Raw genomic sequence first — 22,501 nt, forward strand, 5'->3', positions numbered from 1 at the left:
CTTCCTGGTTCCCTCAACTCACTTATCAGTTGTGGCAAATGAAAGTATAGGGAGTATGTATAATTTACCCTTAATGTTTCAAAAAGCCACCCTAACGTCCTTACCCTTCAAGAATCCCATGAAAGATTGTTCTTCTGGAACACATCGTTGAGCAACGGCAAACACAGACTTCTGAAGGTGACATAGGATGAAAACGTGAAAAGCAGAGTCTTGAGTCTTGACAAATGGATAAAACTAGAGGAAGAAACCACACCATATTTCATTATTTCTTCAATTGCTGCCTCATATACCCATTCCTTCATGCCGACTGTAACACTTTCTTGTCAAGGCAGTCATTTTTCTCCATCAACAATTTGTTCATTGCTGTTAATTTCCTGTTCACCTGTAATTGAGAAGTCTCTTTCAGCAAGGAAAGAACATTCCCTTCTTGTATTCCTCACTCTCATCCTCACCGGCGTACTCGCCAAGTTGGGCATGGGAATTTACTTTCGCACGCACCAAAGGGCCTCCTGAGCAGCTTCTACATTCTCTGAAGTCCTTTCCATATCTTCAGCATAGAGTTCTTTAGTGCCCGTGCTTATGAGAATGAAACATGCCATGGGTTGGCGCTTTGGTTAATTTACGGTGTTCGGGTTCGGTGTTGCTGCTTCAACTTAAGATTGTCCTCCCGACAAGAACTGGGCACCAAGAAAATCAATATTCTCTGATCGTTAGTTTCTTTCTTCAGAGGTTCATGTTATACAGTAAGATGCTTATAAACTAATAGAAAATCAAATTCTGAAAGTAGAAAGGTGGAGAGAAATATCTCTGTTCTCGGTATTAAAAGATTATTTTTAAATCTATTTGGCACTAATCGAAGTGAAAAACTATCGTCGGGACTTGGGAGGTGTCTGTCAACGGGCAATCGGAAATTTTGAATCAACTCTAATGATTTTTACATAGAGATAAAAGGAGAAATATTACATACGATAAAAATTTGGCTTTCTGTCCTTCAAATTCCGTCTCTGTTCTTTCTCTCTCTCTGTAAATGTGTAAACCTCTTTGTCTCAGAGTTGGGAGCAAGGTGATTCTCGTATAGTATTTTGAGCTGCATATTTCATTTATGCGTTGTGGAGGCATATTTTGAAAATTTGATGAGTAATTAAGGGCAAAAGAGTCGTTTGACCAATTTAACGTTAAGAGGTGACGAGAAGTGAATTTATGAAAGTTTAAGGCACTTTATGTAGGTTTTGAAAATCGTATGGTTATGTAAGTTATTTATCAGATAGTTCAGGGTGGTTTAAGTAATTTACGTTTAGGGTTTTGATTACTTGAAGTTTGAAGTTCAAAACTTGAAGAACAAAGTTCGCTGGCGTCTCAGTCTCAAACAGGTGAGCCTTATTTGTTTCATTGTTTCTTTACTTCTTCTTCCTCTTCCTCCTCCTCCTCCTTTTCTTCTTCTTCTTCTTCTTCTTCTTCTTCTTCTTCTTCGTCGTCGTCGTCGTCGTCCATGGAAACGTTTGTAGTTGGGTCATGTTTCTCTTCGGCCTTTTGCGACTGCGGAAAACTACTAAGGACGCCCTCAATCATTTCTAATAAAATCCCATTTTTGTATATAGTTTTCTTTCTCTACTGTACTTAATTGAATTCTAATATCATACAGTTGTTGTTCTTAAGTTTGCATTTTAACGTGATACGCCGTGATTCTGTTGGTTCCACGCCAGGATGATTTGAAACGCCTTAGTGAACTTTGTTTTTTCCCCTTTGAAATGTGAGCGCTTTGGTGAAATTTTAAGCGTCTTGTTGTTTTTCACCAAGGGTGCTGAGTAGGTTTCCTGGAATTTCATAAATTGGTGTTGAGAGGGACAGAGAAAATTGCAACTTTGAACAATGCCTGAAGTGGAGGGTTTGAGGTATAAGATCAATAAGAAAGTAAAACTTAAAGTTGGAAAGGCAAAGGTTTGCGAGGATGATTCTAAACCTGTCAATGCAAGGAGGAAACTGAGCGATGGGAGTAACAAAGGACCAAGTAGTAAATACAAAATTGATGGTACAATATTGTACGAGAGAGAGAATGGTGGAAAGAAAAACTCTAGGTCACTTGCAGAAGATAAACGTAATTTGAATCAGGAGGGGTATGACGGTGAGGTCAATGGAAGAAAACCATTTAGACAATCTTCTACTGACAGGAAAAGAAAGAGAATCTATGCTGATCAAGATGATGATGGGGAAGGAATGCAGAACAATGTAAATGTGCAAAACAAAAAACCGTTGTCTAAGGAGGGAAAACATTCAAGCAGAGACGACTCTAGAAGCAGAAAAGCAAAATCTCATGATGTTCAACAGTTGAGTGCAAAGTTTTCATCTAGTAGATCCAGGAAATCTTCCAAAGATGAATTTATTGATGGAAAAAGCAGCAAAAAAGCACTTCTTTCATTGAGGTTACATGGTGGAATGAAGGAACTTTCTTATGACAGTAAAAGTTCTTCCCACAGACTTGGAATTCAAAAGGGAAGTGCAGAGGTCTCAAATGAGAAAATCAAGTCAAAAGTAAAAACTGTGGAGGGGAAGGTATATTCAAAATTGGATGGTAGTGAGGATGATTCACTGAAAAAACATGGCAAAAGCATGTCTGAACCAACTAAGCATACAGGTCAGAAGCAGCATAGACATATGGCTAGATCTCTTGAAAAAACTTTGAGGAAAATGAGGAGAGATAAAAAAGCTCTCGACAATGACTGTGCAGTGCCTGATGCTCCACCAAAGAAAAGGAAGCGAGTAATAAGAATAGATCCACACGACATCTCAAATAAACGACTGGATGATGGAATTTCTGCTAATGGTTAGTATCTAACTACTTGTTTCTAATTCATTGATGTCCCTAACTGCCCTCAATCTGTTTGTTTGCATTTTCTCTTATGTGCTTTAATAAGGTTTGTTTATTAGTAAATATAGTTTAGTCAGTTGGAATGAAGGAAATGATTAGCCTAATGCAGGTGGGATTTGATCCCAATTCTCAGCTACAACCAGCAGGAGACCTTACCAACCAGCCAGTTGGCACCTTGCATAATGCTCATATGCTTTGGTCTATTTTACATTGCCTTCCTCTGCATGCTTGTCCTCATGTAGCTCTATATGTTACCATTAACCATATAAAGACCAAATTTGAAATTGGAGACCTATGAAAAATGACAATGGAGATGGTAATCCTTTCTGTTTTAGTTTTGGCTTTTAAAATGCAAAAATGCTGCTTCTGTTTCTTCATCTCTTGGGAGGTTGAGGTGTATCATGTAGACCTTGGCCGTGAAGACAAAAGAGGTGTATAGTTCTTCCTAAGAAACAATAGTAAAAGAACATATTAATTTTCTTTTCTGAAAATGCATATTATCAGACATTGTAATATACATTTCCACTGCACTATGTTTTTGCATGCATTGTTTAAATGGAATTTTGTAAAGTTTTCCTGTCATGATGTCACAAACAACTTATTTTCTTTCTGATCCTTTTTCACATGCATTCCAGAGAGTTATGTAAAGAAGGAAGAAGATATAGAGAAAGCTGTTGAAATTTCAAAGAATGCACAGTTCCGTGCAATACAACCTAGCCCTTCAATCCTTTCTTTTGTGGAAGATAATGTACTTTAGCTTGCCATGACCAAGTGATGTTCCATTTCCTTGTTTACTTTAGCTTTGGAAAATTTGTTGATGTTCCCTCATTTTTTCTGATCTGTGCGTTATGATTCCATTTGGATTTGTTGGCAGTTGTTAGGTCGTAGACGCTTGATTGAACTGAGGAGGTCAGGGTACAATATCAATCTTTCTGCCCCCCTAGATAACATCCCCTTCTCTACAAATCCAGAAAGAGAAAGGATTGAAGAAACTGTATGCTTTGTTTACACGTTAAACTCTTAAGTTTCTTCATCATTTATTCATTCATGTTGGTTTTCTTAACATTCTTGCTCATTAAGCTTTTTATATGGATATTTGGTATGTCACCCTATTTGGTGCTAGTGTGCTTTTCTTTTTATTCTTTTATTTTTCTCTGTATCTTTTCCTATTTACTTTAGGAATTTTTTTTGGACTAAAGGTAAGGTAGAATTTTATTAAATCAGAGATAATAATACAAGAGGGTCCCTCCAAAGTCATCTTTTGGGTGGAGACAGCATGGATTTCAAGCCATTACAAATTCCAGAAATTCCTAGAACCCAACCTAGCCCCCAATTGGGTGGCTTGAAACCCCTTGACAGCCGAGACCCAAGACAGGAGTTTTTTTTTTTTTTTTTGATCAGCACCCAAGACAGGAGTTTTCCAAAGACAAAAAGCAATAAGATCTTCTGAATCTTTGCATGTATTACAGAATATCCTTTTGTTTCTCTCAGTCCATATAGAGATAATAGCAAGCAGCCGGAATGGTCTCCCAGATGCTTCTTGCAAGCTTTGACGGTCCCTGCAGCTCCCAACAATTCAGCAGCTCCTTCACAGTGCTTGGCATGACCCAGCTAATACCCAGTGCTGAAAGAAAGTGATTCCAGATTTTTGTTGAGACAGAGCAGTGGATGAACAGAATGGCTTTTGTCTTCTTGTTTTTGTCCACATAGCACACAAACTAATTCCTGGATCTGCATACCTCTTTTTAACAAATGTGTTTTAGTTAAACATCTGTCTAAAGCATTAACCTTTCAGGGGGGTACAAAATTCTAAACTTTAGCAGCCGAAAAATCTGCTGGACTGAGGTTAGACAAATGCCTAACAAAAGATCTAACAGAGAAATGGCCATCTGAACTCCAACTCCATACCCAACTATCCTCCACAAGCCGATTCAGGGGATGAAGGGAAATCAGCTCCAAAAACTCGGTGAAGCTTTCAATCTCCCTATCTTGAAAATTCTTTTTGAAGAAAGGGCACCAGATCACAGAGCCTTCATTAATTTCGTAGCACTCCCAGATAAACAGATCCTGGGGTTCTGCAATCTGGAAAAGCTGTGGGAATTTGATCGGAGAGAGTGGATTGCCCACACCAAGGATCCTTCCAAGAAAGTAATCTATCCCCTTTCCCTGGCTTGGGTCTCAATCCTATGCTAAAGACAGGAAGAATATCCATGGTTTTTTTTCCAAATTGAGCAACCAAGAGAATTGAAAGAGGAGTTAGTGATCCAATCCCCACTGTAAACAAGCTGCTTTTTGTTCCAATTTACCTTCAAACCTGATACTACTTCAAACCAACTGAGCCCCCCGACCAAAATCTCAATTTGATCCTCCTTTGCTTCTACAAAAAATAAGGTATCATCTGCAAATTGTAAGACCTGGAGTCGCCTCAAATCCTTTCCATAGGCTCTCCTCCCCCACTGACTTAATGAAAATAGTGAGAATTTCCATTACACATGAATAATAGGGGGGAAAGGGTGTCTCCCTGCCGAAGTCCCTTTGAGCTTTTGAAGAAACCCACTGATTGTCCGTCCATTAACTAGAATAGAAAATTTAGGAGAGGTAATACAGACTTTTATCCAATTCCTCTAACCAAAATTCATCATCTCTAGAACAAAGTCCAAACATCTCCAATTTACATTGTCGTAAGCCTTTTCCAAATCCAGCGTACAGATCACACCTGGAGAACCCTCTCTTTGCTTAGATTCAATTCTTTCATTTGCCACCAAGACACTATCCACCATTTGGCGCCCTGGAACAAACACAAACTGATTTTGAGAGATCATATCAGCAAGGACCTTTTTCATTCTTTCAGCTAAGACTTTGGCTAGGATTTGTAGAAAATATTCAGCAAACTTATTGGCCTGAAATCGTTAATAACAGTTGCTCCTTCAATCTTCGGAATCAAGGAGATGAATGTGGCATTCAGACTCCTTTCCAATAGGGGTGTCAATTGGACTGGATTTGGTCCAATCCGATCCAGTCCAATGTGAGTCCATTATAAATGGACCAGGTCCAATCCAATCCAATGAATGTTTTGCACCAATTTGGACTGGTCCAATTCAATGTCTGGACCATTCAATCTGTTCAAATTCATTTTGATTTAGATTGGTTTCAACCCAAACCCAGTCCATTGACACATATATTCTTATCTTTTATCAATGGACCAGATATTGGCTTAATCCAACCCAATCCAATATAAATTTGTTACGGACGGACCAGGTCCAATCCAATCTAATAAATATTTTGGACTGGATTGGTCCAATCCAATATGTCTTGTTGGTCTGTCCAATCCGTCCAAATTGATTTTGGACTAGATCGGGTCCAATCCGTCCAAATTGATTTTGGACTAGATCGGGTCCAATACAAAACCGGTCCATTGACACTCTTACTTTCCAGAGATGCATTCCTATGAAAATTTTGGAAAACTTGCATAACATCGGCCTTTATCACATCCCGACAGCTTTTATAGAATAGGTTGATGAGCCCGTCTGGACCTGGGGATTTCTCCATCTCCAAGTTTTTTATTACTTGCCAGATTTCCTCTTCCAAGAAAGGAGCCTCTAACAGACTCTTCTGCACTTCAGAGATTTTTTTGAAATTTAATCCATTCTTTTATATTGGCACTTCTGTTTCAATCCTTGTAACACGAGATGATTTGCATTGCATCACATTCTTTTAGATGCTAAGTGCTCCTTCACCTCAGTACTGCTACATGCATGGTGGGATCCATTAATCTTTTCTCCTAGGGTGTCTTTTCATGGCTCATATCATGCTTGTAGCCACACTAAATTTGGGATATGCACACTTGTCATGGGGCTAATCGCTGAGGTCCTATGTGTCTTGAATGGGTCAAGTAAGCCTGTGATAACAAACAATACCACTTGAAAAGCAACAACAATAGCACAAGATCGGCAAAAGTAGTTATCAGCTGGTTGAGGAAAAAGAAACAGCTCCTTGGTTCTTTAGGAAAGAGTTCAAGAAGTTTAAAAGGTTTACAGAAGGTATGCAGGTGGATTTTCAATGGACCCCGAGATCGGCAAACAGTTTGGCAGATGAGCAGATCAACTAGCAAAACAGGGGGTGCACAGGGAAACCTGTTTCTGGTCTCAATTGTAATGGCAAAAGTAAAGTTGGGTAGTTTCTAATGGTTAAACTTTCAGGGGTAACCGAGGCTACCCTTGGTATAACTTTTATTCTGTTCTTTAATAAAATCTATTTTATTCGTCAAAAAAAGAAAAAAAAAACAATAGCACAGGAATTAGGCAAAATGCAGCATGTATTGCATCCTCGGAGATCTATTTTGATATGATTCTTGGTTCTGTGGATGAAGAGGTTTTTAACTAACCCACTAGAGTTTGCCTTCCCAAGGCCATTGCTTGTGCTTCAGTGCTGTTTATGATGGGTTTTGACTATGTTGGGGAGTCCTTTGACTGAAGATTAGGCCAAGTCCTTGGCTAGTGACTTCGAAATAGATAGGACTCCAGGTCTAAATGTAAGGCTTCTTTCCTTTTCTTTTTACCTTCACCGCCAAGGAGAGGGAAGAGGGAAGGGATATATATACACAAGAGGCAAAAATTTGGTCAATATGGCACCCAGAAGTCTAATGTAAGAATATATATACACAAGAGGCAAAAATTTTTACCATCTAGCATGAAGACCTTGTTTAGATGGGTTTAACGATCCATAGTTTCTTTAGCAGTTTATTTTGCAAAATGAAAGAAAGGAGCTAATTGTGAAGATTTGTATTGGGGGGCTTTTCTTTCTTTGTTGCTTCATGATGGTTTATTGTATGTTTGGATTGAGGTCACTGTACCCCTAGCTTCTGGTATCTTTTTTTTTTTTTTTTCTCATTCTGTAGTCTAATACTTTGTAATTGATCTATTATCAATCAACAGAAAATATACTTCATTATATTCATTTTGCAAGTATATAACCATCTGAATAATGATAACAAATTTATGGTTAACTAATACCTTGTCTATTTCCGCAGGTATTTAGGAATAAATTGACATTTTTTGCTGCAGCAAAAGTTTCTTCATCATTTCCACCTCCTGACCTTCCAGAGATTGCGTTTGCAGGTTATGGTTTTTTCTTGTCTTCACAAATTGACTGCTTTTTATATTTTTCTGTTCTCTGCTTGTCATGATTATGCTTTGTACTCTATTTTGCAAGCCTTCAACCGTTAAGTTGTTAGGATCTTCCAGTTAATGATGGTTCAACTGAAAAACCATTTATTCTTTTCTTTTCTTTCAAATTTTGCCCCTTTTTTTTTGGGGGGGGGGGTGACTATACCATTAGTTTGATATAGGTTCACCCTAGTTGAATGGGGTGAATTACTATTTATATTTGGTAAGCTGGTCTGATTTTTAAAAGATTGGTGGAATACAATTTTCAAATCATGGATGATTGTTTCACTAGATCAGACTTAACTGTTAGCACACAATAACAAGAAGGCATTTTACTTGTTGTGCATGTTGTTTCTGTTTATTATTTGTAGTTCTTATGTAGTTATATGGGCATTTCTATGTCTTGATACCCCATTTTCATGCCATGAAATGATTTGAATTCATTGTGGTCTTCCTTCACATTGAAGTACATTTAATGAATAAAGTTGATTTCATTAGGAAGATCAAATGTTGGGAAGTCATCACTACTAAATGCACTTACAAGACAATGGGGTGTAGTACGGACATCAGACAAGCCGGGACTTACTCAGGTATTGAGAATTTCAAAGCTCTTCATGAATGTTGAGATATCAGTATGGGACCTGTAATAATTTATTAATTATTCTTTTGCAGACCATTAATTTCTTCAAGCTTGGTTCAAAGCTCTGCTTAGTGGATTTGCCTGGATATGGATTTGCTTATGCCAAAGAAGAAGTTAAGGAGGCTTGGGAGGAGCTTGTGAGTAATACATATGCACATATACACACACATACAAATATATATGCATGCACATGTGCATACGGTCACAGACATACATATATACATATACACACATGCAAGCATATTCATCTAACATCTACATGTTTTTGGCTGATGTCCAATAATGTCAATAGGGAATATCACTAGAAGGTTGTGCCACATACACTATAATCTTCATGAACAACTGAGTGTCAACTGTCAAGTTCAACTGCTCATTTGGCGCTTGTAGCACCTGATTGGTGATATCTCAGAGTATTAACAATTCTGCATTTTTTACCAGTGAAGCAGAAAGGGAAAGTAAAGTTGGACAGAATATATTAAGCAATGATATACAAAGCCATGCAATTAAAAAGTTTTGGTGTCAACAGTTAGAATCACTGTAACTTATTATTATTATTATTTACTTTAGAATCACTATTTTTCCTAAGAAATATGTTGTGAATGATATGAGCTGTTAATTGCTTTCACATGATAACCAATTCTAGTCAGGAATTTCGAGTATCATACAAAACTGTCTCTCGGTGTAGAAAGCCAAGGGGTATTGAAACTTACTAGAAATTGGAGGTTAAACTTGAGGAAGTGAAGGAAACATCATTTGTGTAGTAGGTTAAACTTTTATGTTGCTATGGAAAGTTGCAATATAAAATTAACATCGGGATCTGGGATGAAACTTGAACTTATGTAACCTGTGCCATGTGAATGCTGGATGTATAGTAGTGATAAGCTTTGTTCTATGCAGGTGTGCAACTCAGGATGGGTTAATCGATTTGATGTTAACCCTAGCCAATCCAATTGTTAAAACCTCAATTTGGGGTGTCATGGGTCGGGTTAAGTGGTAAACCTGCATTGTCCCAACTGTAATGGTTTAGGGTCAGGTCAGCCTTAACTGGGTTTCAGATTGTGCTTGCTCTGTGCTAGACCTGACTTGTTAACATTGTAATATTGCAATATTTGTAAATATAGCCTTGATTGAGTATGGATGTACCATTTGAGGGAGAGGTTGGGTTGGGTTTGGATTTCCATTTCGTTTAGATGGGCCAGGTTCAGGTTGAGCCAAACCTGACCCGTTGGCATCCCTCCTCCCTCACAGTTTTCATCCTAAGGTTCTCAATCCCAACTAATCCTGTTCAACCAACCCAAATTCCGATAAAATTTACAAATACATGAACAAATACAAATTATCATACTCATGAATCTATACATATTATACAGCATGTGACATATAGATATCATATTATAGTAATATTTCACAATAAACACCCTCCAACATCAACCTCTCCTCCCCATCTCACATAAACATATTTATATCATACATAATGTACAAGAATATATAATTACAAGTGTAATATATAGGATTTTGGATTGGATCTGGTTGCCAAGGCATCAAGCGTAACCTAATCCTCAATCCAACTCTATTCTTTTTTTCTTTTTTGGGGTTGGGTTGGGGTTGACCCAACCCAAGTTGCAACCTTTGTATTGTCCCATGTATTATGCATGTTGAGTATGCTTTTCAATGTAGGGGGAACTTTTCAAGTTTAATGTTGCTGTTTTGTCTCATCTTTGAACACAGTGCCATGCCATGATTGTAATACATCACTTGATTCTTCAACAATTTGATAGTGGCCACTTTGTAATTAATTCTGTAGGTGAAGGAGTATGTTTCAACACGAATTGGTTTGAAGAGGGTATGCCTTCTTATTGACACTAAATGGGGCATGAAGCCAAGGGATCATGAGCTCATTAACTTGATGGAAAGGTATACATACCCACTCTTATAGACAACTATCTTACAACTTCTAGAGATGGTTGATGTTTGAACACTTCTGATTGGTGTAATGGACTGCAGTTGCCCAGATGTGCATGCACATTGACATTGCCACATACAAAGACCCAGTCTTCAAATAAAGGGAATGACAACTTTAGAGAGTGGTTTTGCAGTCTGCATTTAATTTTGTTATTATTTTCTATTGCTGAGTTCTTAAAAATCTCACTGATTTTAAGAATTTGACAAAGTTCATGATTGGCCGAACTTTCTTTTTAGCCTTGTTGGTTTCATACATTAGGCAATTAGCTTTGGTGCCATATTGACCAAAGTTTGCCCGCAACATGCTTCAAAATTTTTAATTAATGAGCTGCAAACAATTGGTATGTCATGCAATTATATCACCATTCTCATCTGCTCTGTGATCAATCTCTGGCATGCAAGGGATAGCATCTCTAGATGTGTTATACATGCATGTATAACAGAGTTTCTGCTTCTTCCACAAGTGTTTTTACTCATCTTTCTGATTTTTTTTAAGGTATAGTGGCAGTACCACATTGGGAACCATAAATACATTGCAAGCTGTTTTGCATGTTTTCCGATCATTATTTGCCATCTATTGTTTAGTTTGTGTGGATAGACCATTGGTATGCTTTATAAAAGTGGTGTAGAACACTTGCAGTGGAAACTGATCCATCCAGTTGCTGGCCTTGCAATGGCTGTATGCCTGATTCAATTGTTTCAATGATCTTCTCCCACCCAGTTACTTTTCATTGCTGAAGAAAATGTTTTTTGATTGGTGATTGCTGAGGAAACTGTTGAAAATGGTCCCATTCTCCCAGACCCAATAATCCAGAAAAATATGTTGCCTTTTCATGCACACCCCACTTAGCTAGGCAGGCAGTTGGCTGACCTGCATTTCTATTACTCGTGGTATGGACTGATCACTGTTGTCTTTTATTTTAGATATTTGTATTTTCAATCATTTTTATTATTTTGAGCTTTCTCGTGGGATATAATTTTGCCTTTTATTATTATGGTATGAGGTTTGTGTAGTTAAAAAATCATTATGATTGAGGTTGGTACCTAACTTACCAAGTTAGGAGGGGATGTGACAGCATATATGTGAAGTGTATGGTCAGAAAATTAAATGAAGTATTTACCTTTGTGTGCATGCAAGTCTGAGCCATTTTATGATAATTTCACAGATCTCAAACAAAATACCAGATTGTATTAACCAAGACTGATGTGGTATTTCCAATTGATGTGGCACGCCGTGCAATGCAAATTGAAGAGGTTAGTACCTATGCAAAGTTTTAAGTACATTTTGTTTTAAAAGTCATTATTCAGTTAAACCAAGTACAGTGCCATCCAATTCTGGACATTTGGATTTCTTACAGGGTTTCCATGAGAAAACATGCTAGACGGTAGGTTTTTTTTGGCCTTTGAATCCAGGAGCTCAGGACTGTGCATGTGATGGACCTTGTTAAATCCTTGGCTTGTTTTAATTCTATGGCTTTGAGCTTTCTATTTCTGCATTTATCCTATGAACTGAAATATCGGTAAAATATCATCTCATTTTGCAGAGCCTCAAGGAAAATAAATCAGTAGTACAACCTGTGGTATGGAATTTTGTTCATTTTATTTTGACATCAGATTTCGTGTTCATAATAAAACATGATAAACTAATTTCCTTGACTTCTTTCACTATTTAAGATGATGGTGAGCTCAAAGACGGGAGCTGGTATTCGAGGCCTAAGAACGGTGCTTTCCGCCATGACTAGGTTTGCTAAACTGTAGAAAGCCATTGGTTAAGGGAATGATGATTTGGTATGCCTTCTCTAGCCCCTCCTCTTCCATGCATTTTGAAGATCGGATTACCTGATTGGTCACTTCATGATGTTCTTAACAGGTAAAGCCATTGGGGATTGTGATATCATATGCCTATTATCTTTACTTCAAATCGTTGTATTCTTTAATTTTCCCGCATGGTTGTGATCTTGTAATGTCGGGTTAAGCTGAAACATAGCAATAATATAGAAATCATGGAAGACCAAGCATATTTCTGTTTTTAATTCCGGATTAGCGTTAATGCGTTATCATTTAACAAATACATAAATACTGAGGGGGTGTTCTTTTTTCGGATTTTGAGAGGGGGAAAGTTGGTCAATGGGATTTTGGTTTTCATTGACCACGAATCTCATTTTCTTTTTTAGATTTATGTTAGGAGCAGTGAAAGTTTATTTTCCTAGATGTCACTTACATGGGTAAGTAATACCCATCTCCACCTAGGGGGAAAGTTGCTAACACTTGAATGGAACAAAATGCCCTTTTTAATAATGGATTTTTATGGCTAAAATGGTCATTGTCTTATTTATATGAAAAATAAAAGAACATGGGTAAATGTACTTACTCGGATTTGTGTTTCCGAGGAAAAAGTTACTTGGATAACTGTATTTATCCGGGTAAATAACTTACCGAAAAACGAATGGGGCCTGAATGTTTAATGTTTAGCCCTGTCTAAGCAAAAAACTAAGCTACAGTGCAAGTTCAATTTGTTAGAAAGTCACCTGCCACAGACGGCCATGGATGGATGACGTTTGAGTTTTGATATATTGACCTCGGTGCTCACGTTCTATGGTGAGGAAAATAATTAAGGTGAAAATATGAGTGAACGCGCCAAAGTCACAAATACCAAACACCCATTACCATAGGTATGCTTTTGATATGACTTGGGAACTCGGTTCTTTTTAGGGTTATGCGTAAAATTAATCATACAACAGAATCTCTAGTCTAGTTTAGTAATAGATTTTTTCACTGTTTTCAAAACCGGACTGGATTGGATGGTTGGACTGGAAAAATCGAGAACTGGTTCTGTTTTTTTCCAAAACTGTTGATTTTGGTCAGCAAATCACTGAACTGGTCGGTTAACCGTTTGAACGGTTTTGACTATTTTCTAATTTATTTATTTATTTTTTGTCAAAATGGGTTGGCTGTTCGGGTCAAATGATCGGACTGTTTGAATCCGTAACCGGACCCCTGACTAATGCAGTCACCGGTTCATTTTTAAAAACTATGGATATTTTTGGCAGATTTTTATGCTTATAATTGCTTCTAGATGGCTGCTTTTTATGAACTAGTTTAACATAAATGAGCACTAGGTTTAAATGAAGGGCAGCCCAGTGCAGAGGGCCAGAGGCTGATACCAATGCGTGGTTTAGGGAGGGACAAATGTATGCACATTTACCTTGCACAAATAGAACAAAGAGGCTATTTCCAAGATTTAAACCCTGGTCATCCAGGTTGCAATGGAACAGCTCATAATAATAAATAAATAAATAAAAATTTGATGGGTTCATTGTTAAAATTTGGGTTTTACTTTGCCACGTCAGCACTTGATGATTTGTCCAACTAAAAGAAGAGGCTTATTGTTACGCTTACAAAGTATTTTGGTTTCTTGTATGGAGCCGTGCCTTAACTCACTGTTGACCACGCTGATTGGACCATTTCATTTATCAAGTAGTCATGATTTTGGTTTGGGTTAACCCTAATCTTACCATTATCTTAGAAATTGTTGACTTTGTCAGAAATCCTTCTAAGTTGAGCAGTTGAACCATTTATGGAGGCATTCATAAAATTATTTATTTATGAATGTATTATTTTTTGTATATATGTTAGTTAAATATAGCTGTCGTGCTTGGATCAAGGTGCTTATTTTGTTTTATTTTTGTGCAACTTTTCGCAATCCACGGTGTGCTATGTAACAAGGCGCTTAATTTTGCCAACAAATGCCTTTTCAACCTGAAATCTCAATTTTTACCTTTTTCAGTTAAAACAAGAAAGTTTAGAAATTTTTACATTTTAAAAATTTTTTAATTCATGTTATTTTTAAAATTACCAATTGGAAACTCTACTTTTCCCAAAAAAATCTTCTTAAAATCTACTCTCTCTCTCTCTCTCTCTCCCACACATACACGTTCCAAAAACCTAAATAATCTAGTATCCTAAAATTTCTCCTAAGCAATCTCCCCCACTATCTCTAATTTTCCCTAAATTATCTCTAATTTAGTAGAGAGTTTTTCTCCTAGAAATTATCTCTAATTCTTATTTTTATCTTCTCCCTCACTTTTTATCTACATTTATCTAAAGAAAGTTTGAATTAAAAAAAATTAAGTATTATTTAAATATTTTAATAAAATTATATAATAACTTTAAAATATTTATTAAAAAGACAAAATAAATATAATCGATATAATAGTATTCATATTATTAATAATTATTTAATTTTTTGGATTATTCAATCTAAATGTTATTCAAATAATAAAAATCTAACATTAAAAATGAAATATTATTTAATATTTTAAATAACTAAATATTTAACATAACTAGATTTATGATCGGGTCATTCAATTTTAGTCAATTTACAAGTGGCCAAAGTGAAACTAATCCAACCCATTTGGGTTTGGAAATTGTTGCACCAAAGCCGATTGTAAATACTAGAAATCAAGTTGGTCAATTTCAATAGTTTGATTAGGAATGGCAATAGGACGGGGTGGGGACGAGGAGCCTCTCCCCATCCCTGTTTTCACAGGGATCCCCATTCCTCGTCATTCTTTATAATGTCAACCAATATGTTTTTGTTTTTTATTTTATTTGAAAAAATAAAAATAAAATAATTAAAGTTTACAATCCTATTAGAAAATATTCAAACATATTCAACCATATTTTTAAAAATATTTACATATAGATGTATGTATACATATATACATATATAAATGTTTGCGTATATATACATATATTAGTGGGAATCCCATGGGACGGGAATTGGGGCCCCCACGGGGCAGGGAGTAGACCTGTTCATGAGTTGAGCTTTGTATATGTATCAACATAATACACTCAGGCCCGACCATCGGGCCTAGGTCTTGAGCCTGAGCCCGAGTCTCATATAAAGCTCGAAGCCCATGCCCGAGCTCGAGCTCGGCTAGAAATTTGAAAATAGAATTTTTTTTTTCTTTTTTATTCAATAAAAGTGTTTTATTTATATTAAAAACCTTCAAAACTCAAAAATAATAAACATCTCACTATTACTTGGAAAAAAGGAGAAGAAGAACAAAGAAAAAATATTGTATATATATTTTTTATTAAATAAAATATATTTTTATTATTTAATATATAATATCAAGTTGAGCTCGGTTCTTTAGGCTCGAGCCCAAGCCCACAGGCCTAAAATTATGACCAAGCCCAACTTATAACAGATTGGGCGTCAGGCTACCCAGTCCATGAACAGGTCTAGCAAGGAGTGTTCTCCCTGTCCCCATGCTGTCCTCACCAATGGGGGGGAAATCATCCCCATCCCCGCCCCATTCGGTTCGGATCCCCATAAGGATTGGGGAAATGAGAAAAATTGCCATTCCTATGTTTGATAAATAACTCTAGCCAAAATTAATTATTGTTATTTTTGTATTGTAAAAAAAATATTAAAAGTAGTAATAAAATATATATAATTATTAATTATTATATAAAACAATTGTATACTCTTACATACTTTTATTATTTATTTTTAACTTAACAAATCCCGTACACGAGTCCCCACTAGTATAAATATAAATTAAGCCTAAAATTGTATCATGGATTTGCCCGTTTGGGAGGGCTTCTGACGTTCCAAACTGAGCCGGTAAGCCCCAAGCAGCAACGTAAAAAATTATAGTAGGTGAAAATCCAAAAAGCCAATCACTGTGTTTTAAAAGCCAGAAACACAGAAACACGGCTGAAATTGCTTTATTTGTCTCCGTTTGTAATTCTTGTTTTTCATCACATCGCATCTCACTTACAACGCAGAAGCCCTCCCAAACGGGTTCAAAGTGAGAGGTTAATTCCGATTTATGTTGTATTTGGCGTTCCTTACTTTAATGACTTATCTCGGGCATTTTATCTGGAAAAGAAAAGATATATCCTTAAAATAAATGCAGCCTTAGTATATGTCCACAGTCTATACAACAAATACAAGAAAGTCAACAGTGCCGTCGCTCCAGCCCACCAAATACCTTCTTTGTCCCAACACCGAATCCGACCTGGAAACAAAACTGTCAAAACTCAACAACTTCATCTCTTCTTTTCAACACACACCCTCCCCCCCCCCCCCCCCCCCCCCCCCCCCCGGATCTCTCTGTTCTGCAAATTCCCGAAAATGTGTCCGTTGAGGCTGATTCTGCTCTTCATTTCCGCCACCCTCGCTGGATTTTTCGTGTTGAAGAACCTGAAATCAAACCCTGAAACACAAGACTCTGACGAATCGATCGATCCTATTCATGAATCATCTTCGCCGTCGGTTCCTCTACCAACAAAGGTACCTTTCTCGACGTTGACGCAACGAAGTTTAGGGTTCTTTATAGTCTTTTACTTAATTTGATGGGGCTCCTTATATTTCGATTTGTTACATTTTTCGTACAGGTCTTCTCTGCCATGTGTTCGGGATTCTGGACTTGCGTTGACATGGCCAGTGGGAGGTACCTGTGGAGAAATTTGGTTTCTCCGAAGCGTTCCGAATAATTTCGAGGTTCTTCCCTCCTGTTGTTCTTAAACTCCCCCTCTCCCCCCTTTCCACCCTCCACCCTGTTTGTGCTTTATCCTGTTTGTGTTGGTTGTCTATCTCTTGTAATCGCCCCACTCAATTCAGAAGCCCTTGTTCATAAAGGAGCTTTTTTGTAATTGTTACAATGTGAGAATTATACGGGTTTTGTATGCTAGAGTTTTATTTTTCTTTCCCTTAGTTTTTTTCCTCTTTTTTTACTTTTTCTTTCCACGTTTTCCTATAGAATACTTTCTCTTCTGCATCTATATATTCCATTTTACCATTAAAAATAACTAACAATGGCAAAAAAGTGAAGTTAATGGAAAATTATTTACTCGTTAAATCGAATACCTTGCTCAATTCTTCCCATTGAAGAACTTGCTTACACTTACGAGTCTGGAATAGCATGCCTTTTATGGGATTAGTGGCTCGTCATGGAGTCTTATGAAGGACCAGTCCACCGTGGCCATAACCTAGGATACTCATGCTGTAATTAATTGTATTTCCATATTTCACTATGTGGGAATTCCAACAGCAAGGTATTCCCGTTAAGTTGACTATAATTTCAGCAAAATAACTGGAAATTCATCAGTAAGAATTCCCATACTAATTTATCCCGGAAAAAGTACCTCTTTGATGATGTGATCCCATGTCTTTCACCTCTTTAATGCTCAATGCTCTGGAAACCATTCTTTAGCTTGCATTATGTGCTTTGTTTTAGTTGGCTTTGTGAAATGTCAAGCCAGCCAGGGATGGGGCATAGAGGGATAGGAAGGCGAGTTGATTTCCATGGAGAGAACTCAAAGCGCGGGAGGGTTCCAGAAGGTAAACAGTGGAAAAAGGAGCTGAAAGTTGAGTCGAAGAGATTCTTGTTTGATCTTGCAAGGGCTGGAGGCAAGAACCTACTGAAAATCAGAGAAGAAAAGAGGGCAGCAGTTCTCCTAACAGACGAAGTGGTGTTGTGGTTGAAAGGCTTTATTGATGGAGTGAGTGACTCTATCAGAAACAAGGCTGGAGGAACTCCATAGGAGTGCACAGGAAAAGATTTGTAGTTGAGCTGAGAAGAAATGAGAGAGGATGGTTCATTGCTGTCACAGAATTTTTTGACAATAGGAGACAGATGGTTTGTATTCCGGAAGGGAAGGAGGAACAGGGGTGGCTGGCTGTTGCAAATAAATTACAAGATTATCTAAACGAGATACAAGATGTGAATACAAAGGAGCCCGGAGAGCACAAACTTTCGATCCACAAAGGTGACAGAGATGATGAGGAGCAAGGAAATACAAAGCAGATTCTTCCACTTGCGGAGAAGCTTTTGATAGTTCTATAGGGGTGAAAAGGCTTTTGATGGAGGCGGAGAAGAATACCTGGGTGAGGAGAATGTTGGTAACAGCTAATAAGGAAGTGAAGGTGTAAACACCATGGTAAGGCGGAGGTTGGTCAGGTCTCCGAAGGTCCGGAGATGGCGGCGGGAAAGAGAGAGGATGTGGGGAAGGGAGGAGAAGAGAAGAGAGAAGGAGCAAGAGGGATCTCTTGAGAAACCCTAGGTTAGGGTTATATTGTGTTGTCTCCCCTTGGGGAAGAATTGCTTTCCCCTTGGGAAGAATTGCTCTCCCCCTTTTATAGAGAGGGTTAAGGCCATCAGGGAAGGAGTTCTTTCCTGTTAGGAAAGAGGATCTCTCCTGTTAGGAAAGGAGGTCTTATTAAGGGATCATTATTAGAGAATTCTATCCCTTCCGAATTCTTTTCGTGCATTACCCTATTGTATTGACGTGGCGCGAGTGACGTCATCGTTTGGCGAGCGTACTTTCATTAAACCCATATGTGTAACTTAAAGACATACGTGTAACTAGTATCTATTCCTGTTCTACCGTGATTCTGCGGTTCTGTGATGGTGTCGGGTTCATCGTAGTTTTACGCATGTTCGGGTTCATCGGAAATCCATGTGGGTTCATTGCAAACCCGCATGTGCCTTAGCTTTATCGCAAATTCATGCTAGCCAAAGTTTATCGTGACCTGTCCCGGGTGTGAGTTCATTGCAGTCGTGGATTTGCGATGAACTCATCGCAATCGTGCGATGGGTTCTGGATTCATCACAATGTACCTACAGAAGGATTGGAGAAAAGTGTTGGATACAGTGGTGTGCAACGTAGGGACTCAATCCAATGTTGTATTCCTTTTTCTGACAGGAAGGCAATCCTTGACGTAGGTGATGAGCAGTGGGATTTCACTACGTTTGATTCTGAAGAGGGTCTGCTCCAACTCCAGAATTAGAAGCCACTCTGTAATGAAATGGAACTCAACCCTGGAAGTGTCATACTCAAGTTGTTAGGTCTTCCGTTTCATCTATGGAATGTGTCGAACCTGGAGAAAATAGTGAAGTTGTTGGGATGAGCCATGGAGGAGTTTAACTTTCAGGATTTACATGCTATTGAGGTTAAAATTGCAGGGGTGAAACCAGAGTTGCTGCCCAGATCAGTTGATGTGTTAGCTGATGGATACTAGTATCGTGTTTGGCTGATTTCCGAAGTGGAAGCGACTCTTCGGGGAAGAAGAACAAAGGTCGAAGACGCTAAGGTGACAGGCTGGTAGACACGTGGCATGCAACCGGTGGTGAGAGTTACTGGCGAGCAAGGAGATTTATTTGGGGAAGTTGTAAAGTCGTCCAAGGAAAACCAAGGGTCAAATAAGCTGATTAATGGAAAAAATTCAAAAAATTTTGAATTATTAGGAGCAAAAGAGGGTCGGGTTTCCTATGCTAATGTGGTGGCCAAGAGGGGGTGTGGGTCGAGTAAATATAATATGAGAACCGCCTGCTCTGAACCAACCGGGGGTAGATGCGGTTTAATTAGTGGTGTGAAGACCGACTCACGTGATGTTTTAAGTGATCACGTGGGCCAGGGGAAGCAGCTCACGACTATAGACAGCAGTCTCCATCTATCTTCTTCTCCAGCGAAGATAGTTCAGGTTGGACAGTCACGAAGGACTGAACAGGGTTCAAGGGGCTTCCTACAATGGGTACCTCACACAGACGTGGGACTTTGATGTTCACTCTTATTCAGTCCGCCCAAACCCTAGGTATGCACAAGCAAGTGTGGCGGAGAGGGATTCAGTGGATGAAGGTTGGGTAGCATGCAGTTTGGAGGAGGTTGAAGAGGAAGATGACTCAGAAACTGAGTGAGGTCGAAAGACTGATAAGGGATGCTAGGGGGGACAAGATTTTGGGTGTCAAAGGGGAAAGAAGAAAGGGGTTAAGTGATGACCTATTGGGTTTCGGGGAGGAAAACAAGAGAGCAGAATGAAAATTGTCAGTTGGAATGTTAGAGGGTTGGGAAGTGCTAGGAAAAGAGCAGTAATTAAAGAGGTGTTTAAAAAGATAAACCCAGATATAGTTATGTTACAAGAGTCTAAGAGAGCAGAATTTGATGCTAGATGGGCCAGGAGCATTTGGAGAGCTAGGGGGATCAGTTGGGTTACTGCACCTTCTTGGGGGTCTGCAAGGGGTATAATTACACTATGGAAGAATAAGGTTTGCATAGGATTGGAAGAGTTGATAGGCCAATTTTCAGTACACTTGAAGTTTAGGCAGGTGGAGGATGGATTTGAGTGGGTTTTAACAAATGTTTACGTGCCTAATGATTATAGAGAGAGGAGGGTTCTGTGGGAAGAATTAGGGGATATAAGGGGTTTGTGGGAAGGACCTTGGTGTATAGGAGGTGATTTTAATGTAGTCAGGTTTTCAGAAGAATCAAATAATCCTAGGCAGAGGGTGACTACAAGCATGAGGAAGTTTAATCAGTTTGTGGAGGTGTTTGAACTTAAAGAGATTTCTATGGTGCATAGTAACTTCACATGGTCCAATCTACAAGTTAATCCCATTTGTTCTAGGCTGGGTAGATTTCTCTTCTCAGTAGATTGGGAGGAACATTGGGGTAGTTTGGCCTCCAGGACAATTCCTAGGGTAACCTCAGATCATTGGCCTATTACGATTGGAGAGGAAGAATTGGGAAATACAAGGCCTGCCCCGTTTAGATTTGAAAATATGTGGTTACACCACCCAGGTTTTATTAATAAATTCAGGGAATGGTTGTTAGAAAGTGACCCTTCAGTAGAATGGTATGGAATGAGATTCCATAGGAAGTTATAATTTTTGAAGGGCAAAATTAAGGAATGGAATAAGCTAGAATTTGGGAGGCTAGAAGAAAGGAAGCAAGCTGTGATTGCACAACTGGAAGATTTGGATGTGAAGGAAGGGAGGGGTTGTATTACACAGGAGGACAAAGAACAAAGGTAGAAATTGTGAAAACAATTTGGAGGATGAATTGCTTAAGGAGGAAATTAGTTGGAAACAAAAGTCAAGGTGTAAATGGTTGAAAGAGGGGGGTAGGAATACCAAATTTTTTCATGCTATGGCAAGTGGGAGAAAAAGAAAAAATCTCATCTCAAGCTTGGAAGTGGAGGGGACAATCATTTCTAATCATGATGAGATTGTTGGGGCCTTTGCAAACCATTTTAAAAGAGAAAGTTTGAAATGGAGGAAGTAAAAGAAGCAATATTCTCTATGGATAGATCAAAAGCACCAGGCCTAGATGGTTTTTCGATGGCATTTTATCAAGAGTGTTGGGAGATTTTGAAAGAGGAGTTAATGATGGTTTTTGATGAGTTTCACAAAAGAGGAGAAATCAATCCGGGGTTGAATTCTACTTTCATTGCTTTGGTTCCCAAGAAGAGAGAAGCAACACACCCAAGGGATTATAGACCAATCAGTTTAGTAAATAGTTTGTATAAGATCGTTACGAAGGTCTTGTCTCTTAGAATTAGACAGGTACTCACTACCATTGTGTCAAATAATCAAGGAGCTTTTGTGAGAGGTAGGCAGATAATTGATCAAATACTTACAGCAAATGAGAGTGTGGAGGACTTCAAGAAATCAAGGAAAAAGGGTGTGGTTTGTGAGTTAGATTTGGGAAAAGCTTAGACTTGGTAGATTGGACCTTTTTGCTGGAGGTGATGATCAATTTTGGGTTTGGGGATATATGGTGCAGGTGGGTGCTAGGGTGTATTAGGACTTGCCATTACTCTATTTTGGTGAATGGAAAGGTGGTGGACTTCTTCCTGGCATTGAGGGGAATAAGACAAGGAGACCCCCTTTCTCCTTTCTTGTTCACCTTGGTTGCTAAAGTCTTGGGGAGATTGATCTCTATGGCAGACTCTAGGAGCTAAATCAAAGGGTGGAGGGTAGGCAGGGAGAACATACCACTCACACACTCACACACTTGCAATTCGCAGATGATACAATTCTTTTTGTGAGGGAGGGGACATGACTTGGATTAGGAATC

At 38.3% G+C, this 22,501-nt stretch overlaps 2 protein-coding genes across 5 annotated transcripts; both read left to right on the forward strand.

Annotated features, from left to right (window-relative positions):
• The first annotated feature begins 1,235 nt into the window (after positions 1-1,235).
• Positions 1,236-12,666, forward strand: LOC104594530 (P-loop containing nucleoside triphosphate hydrolases superfamily protein). 4 transcript variants are annotated; one of them, XM_010254848.3, is made up of 12 exons: positions 1,236-1,370; positions 1,704-2,821; positions 3,502-3,614; positions 3,741-3,860; positions 7,896-7,983; positions 8,530-8,621; positions 8,704-8,808; positions 10,476-10,585; positions 11,800-11,887; positions 12,178-12,213; positions 12,308-12,421; positions 12,504-12,666. In XM_010254848.3, the coding sequence occupies exons 2-11, from the start codon at positions 1,870-1,872 to the stop codon at positions 12,389-12,391; spliced, it is 1,788 nt and encodes a 595-aa protein (XP_010253150.1). In that variant the 5' UTR covers positions 1,236-1,370; positions 1,704-1,869; the 3' UTR covers positions 12,392-12,421; positions 12,504-12,666. The 4 variants fall into 4 exon arrangements, with proteins under 4 accessions (XP_010253150.1, XP_010253151.1, XP_010253149.1 ...); XM_010254849.3 differs by lacking the exon at positions 12,504-12,666 and adding an exon at positions 11,992-12,018 and having other exon boundaries at positions 12,308-12,401; XM_010254847.3 differs by having other exon boundaries at positions 12,308-12,666.
• Positions 12,667-16,722: 4,056 nt separating this feature from the next.
• On the forward strand, positions 16,723-17,273 carry LOC104594532 (Methyltransferase-related protein). The gene is made up of 2 exons (XM_010254850.3): positions 16,723-16,937; positions 17,042-17,273. Exons 1-2 carry the CDS (start codon positions 16,779-16,781, stop codon positions 17,138-17,140), a joined length of 258 nt encoding a protein of 85 aa, XP_010253152.1. The 5' UTR covers positions 16,723-16,778; the 3' UTR covers positions 17,141-17,273.
• The last annotated feature ends 5,228 nt before the right edge of the window (positions 17,274-22,501 follow it).

Source organism: Nelumbo nucifera, chromosome 2, assembly GCF_055504915.1.
Source record: "Nelumbo nucifera cultivar China Antique chromosome 2, China Antique-T2T, whole genome shotgun sequence".
NCBI classification, from domain to species: domain Eukaryota; kingdom Viridiplantae; phylum Streptophyta; class Magnoliopsida; order Proteales; family Nelumbonaceae; genus Nelumbo; species Nelumbo nucifera.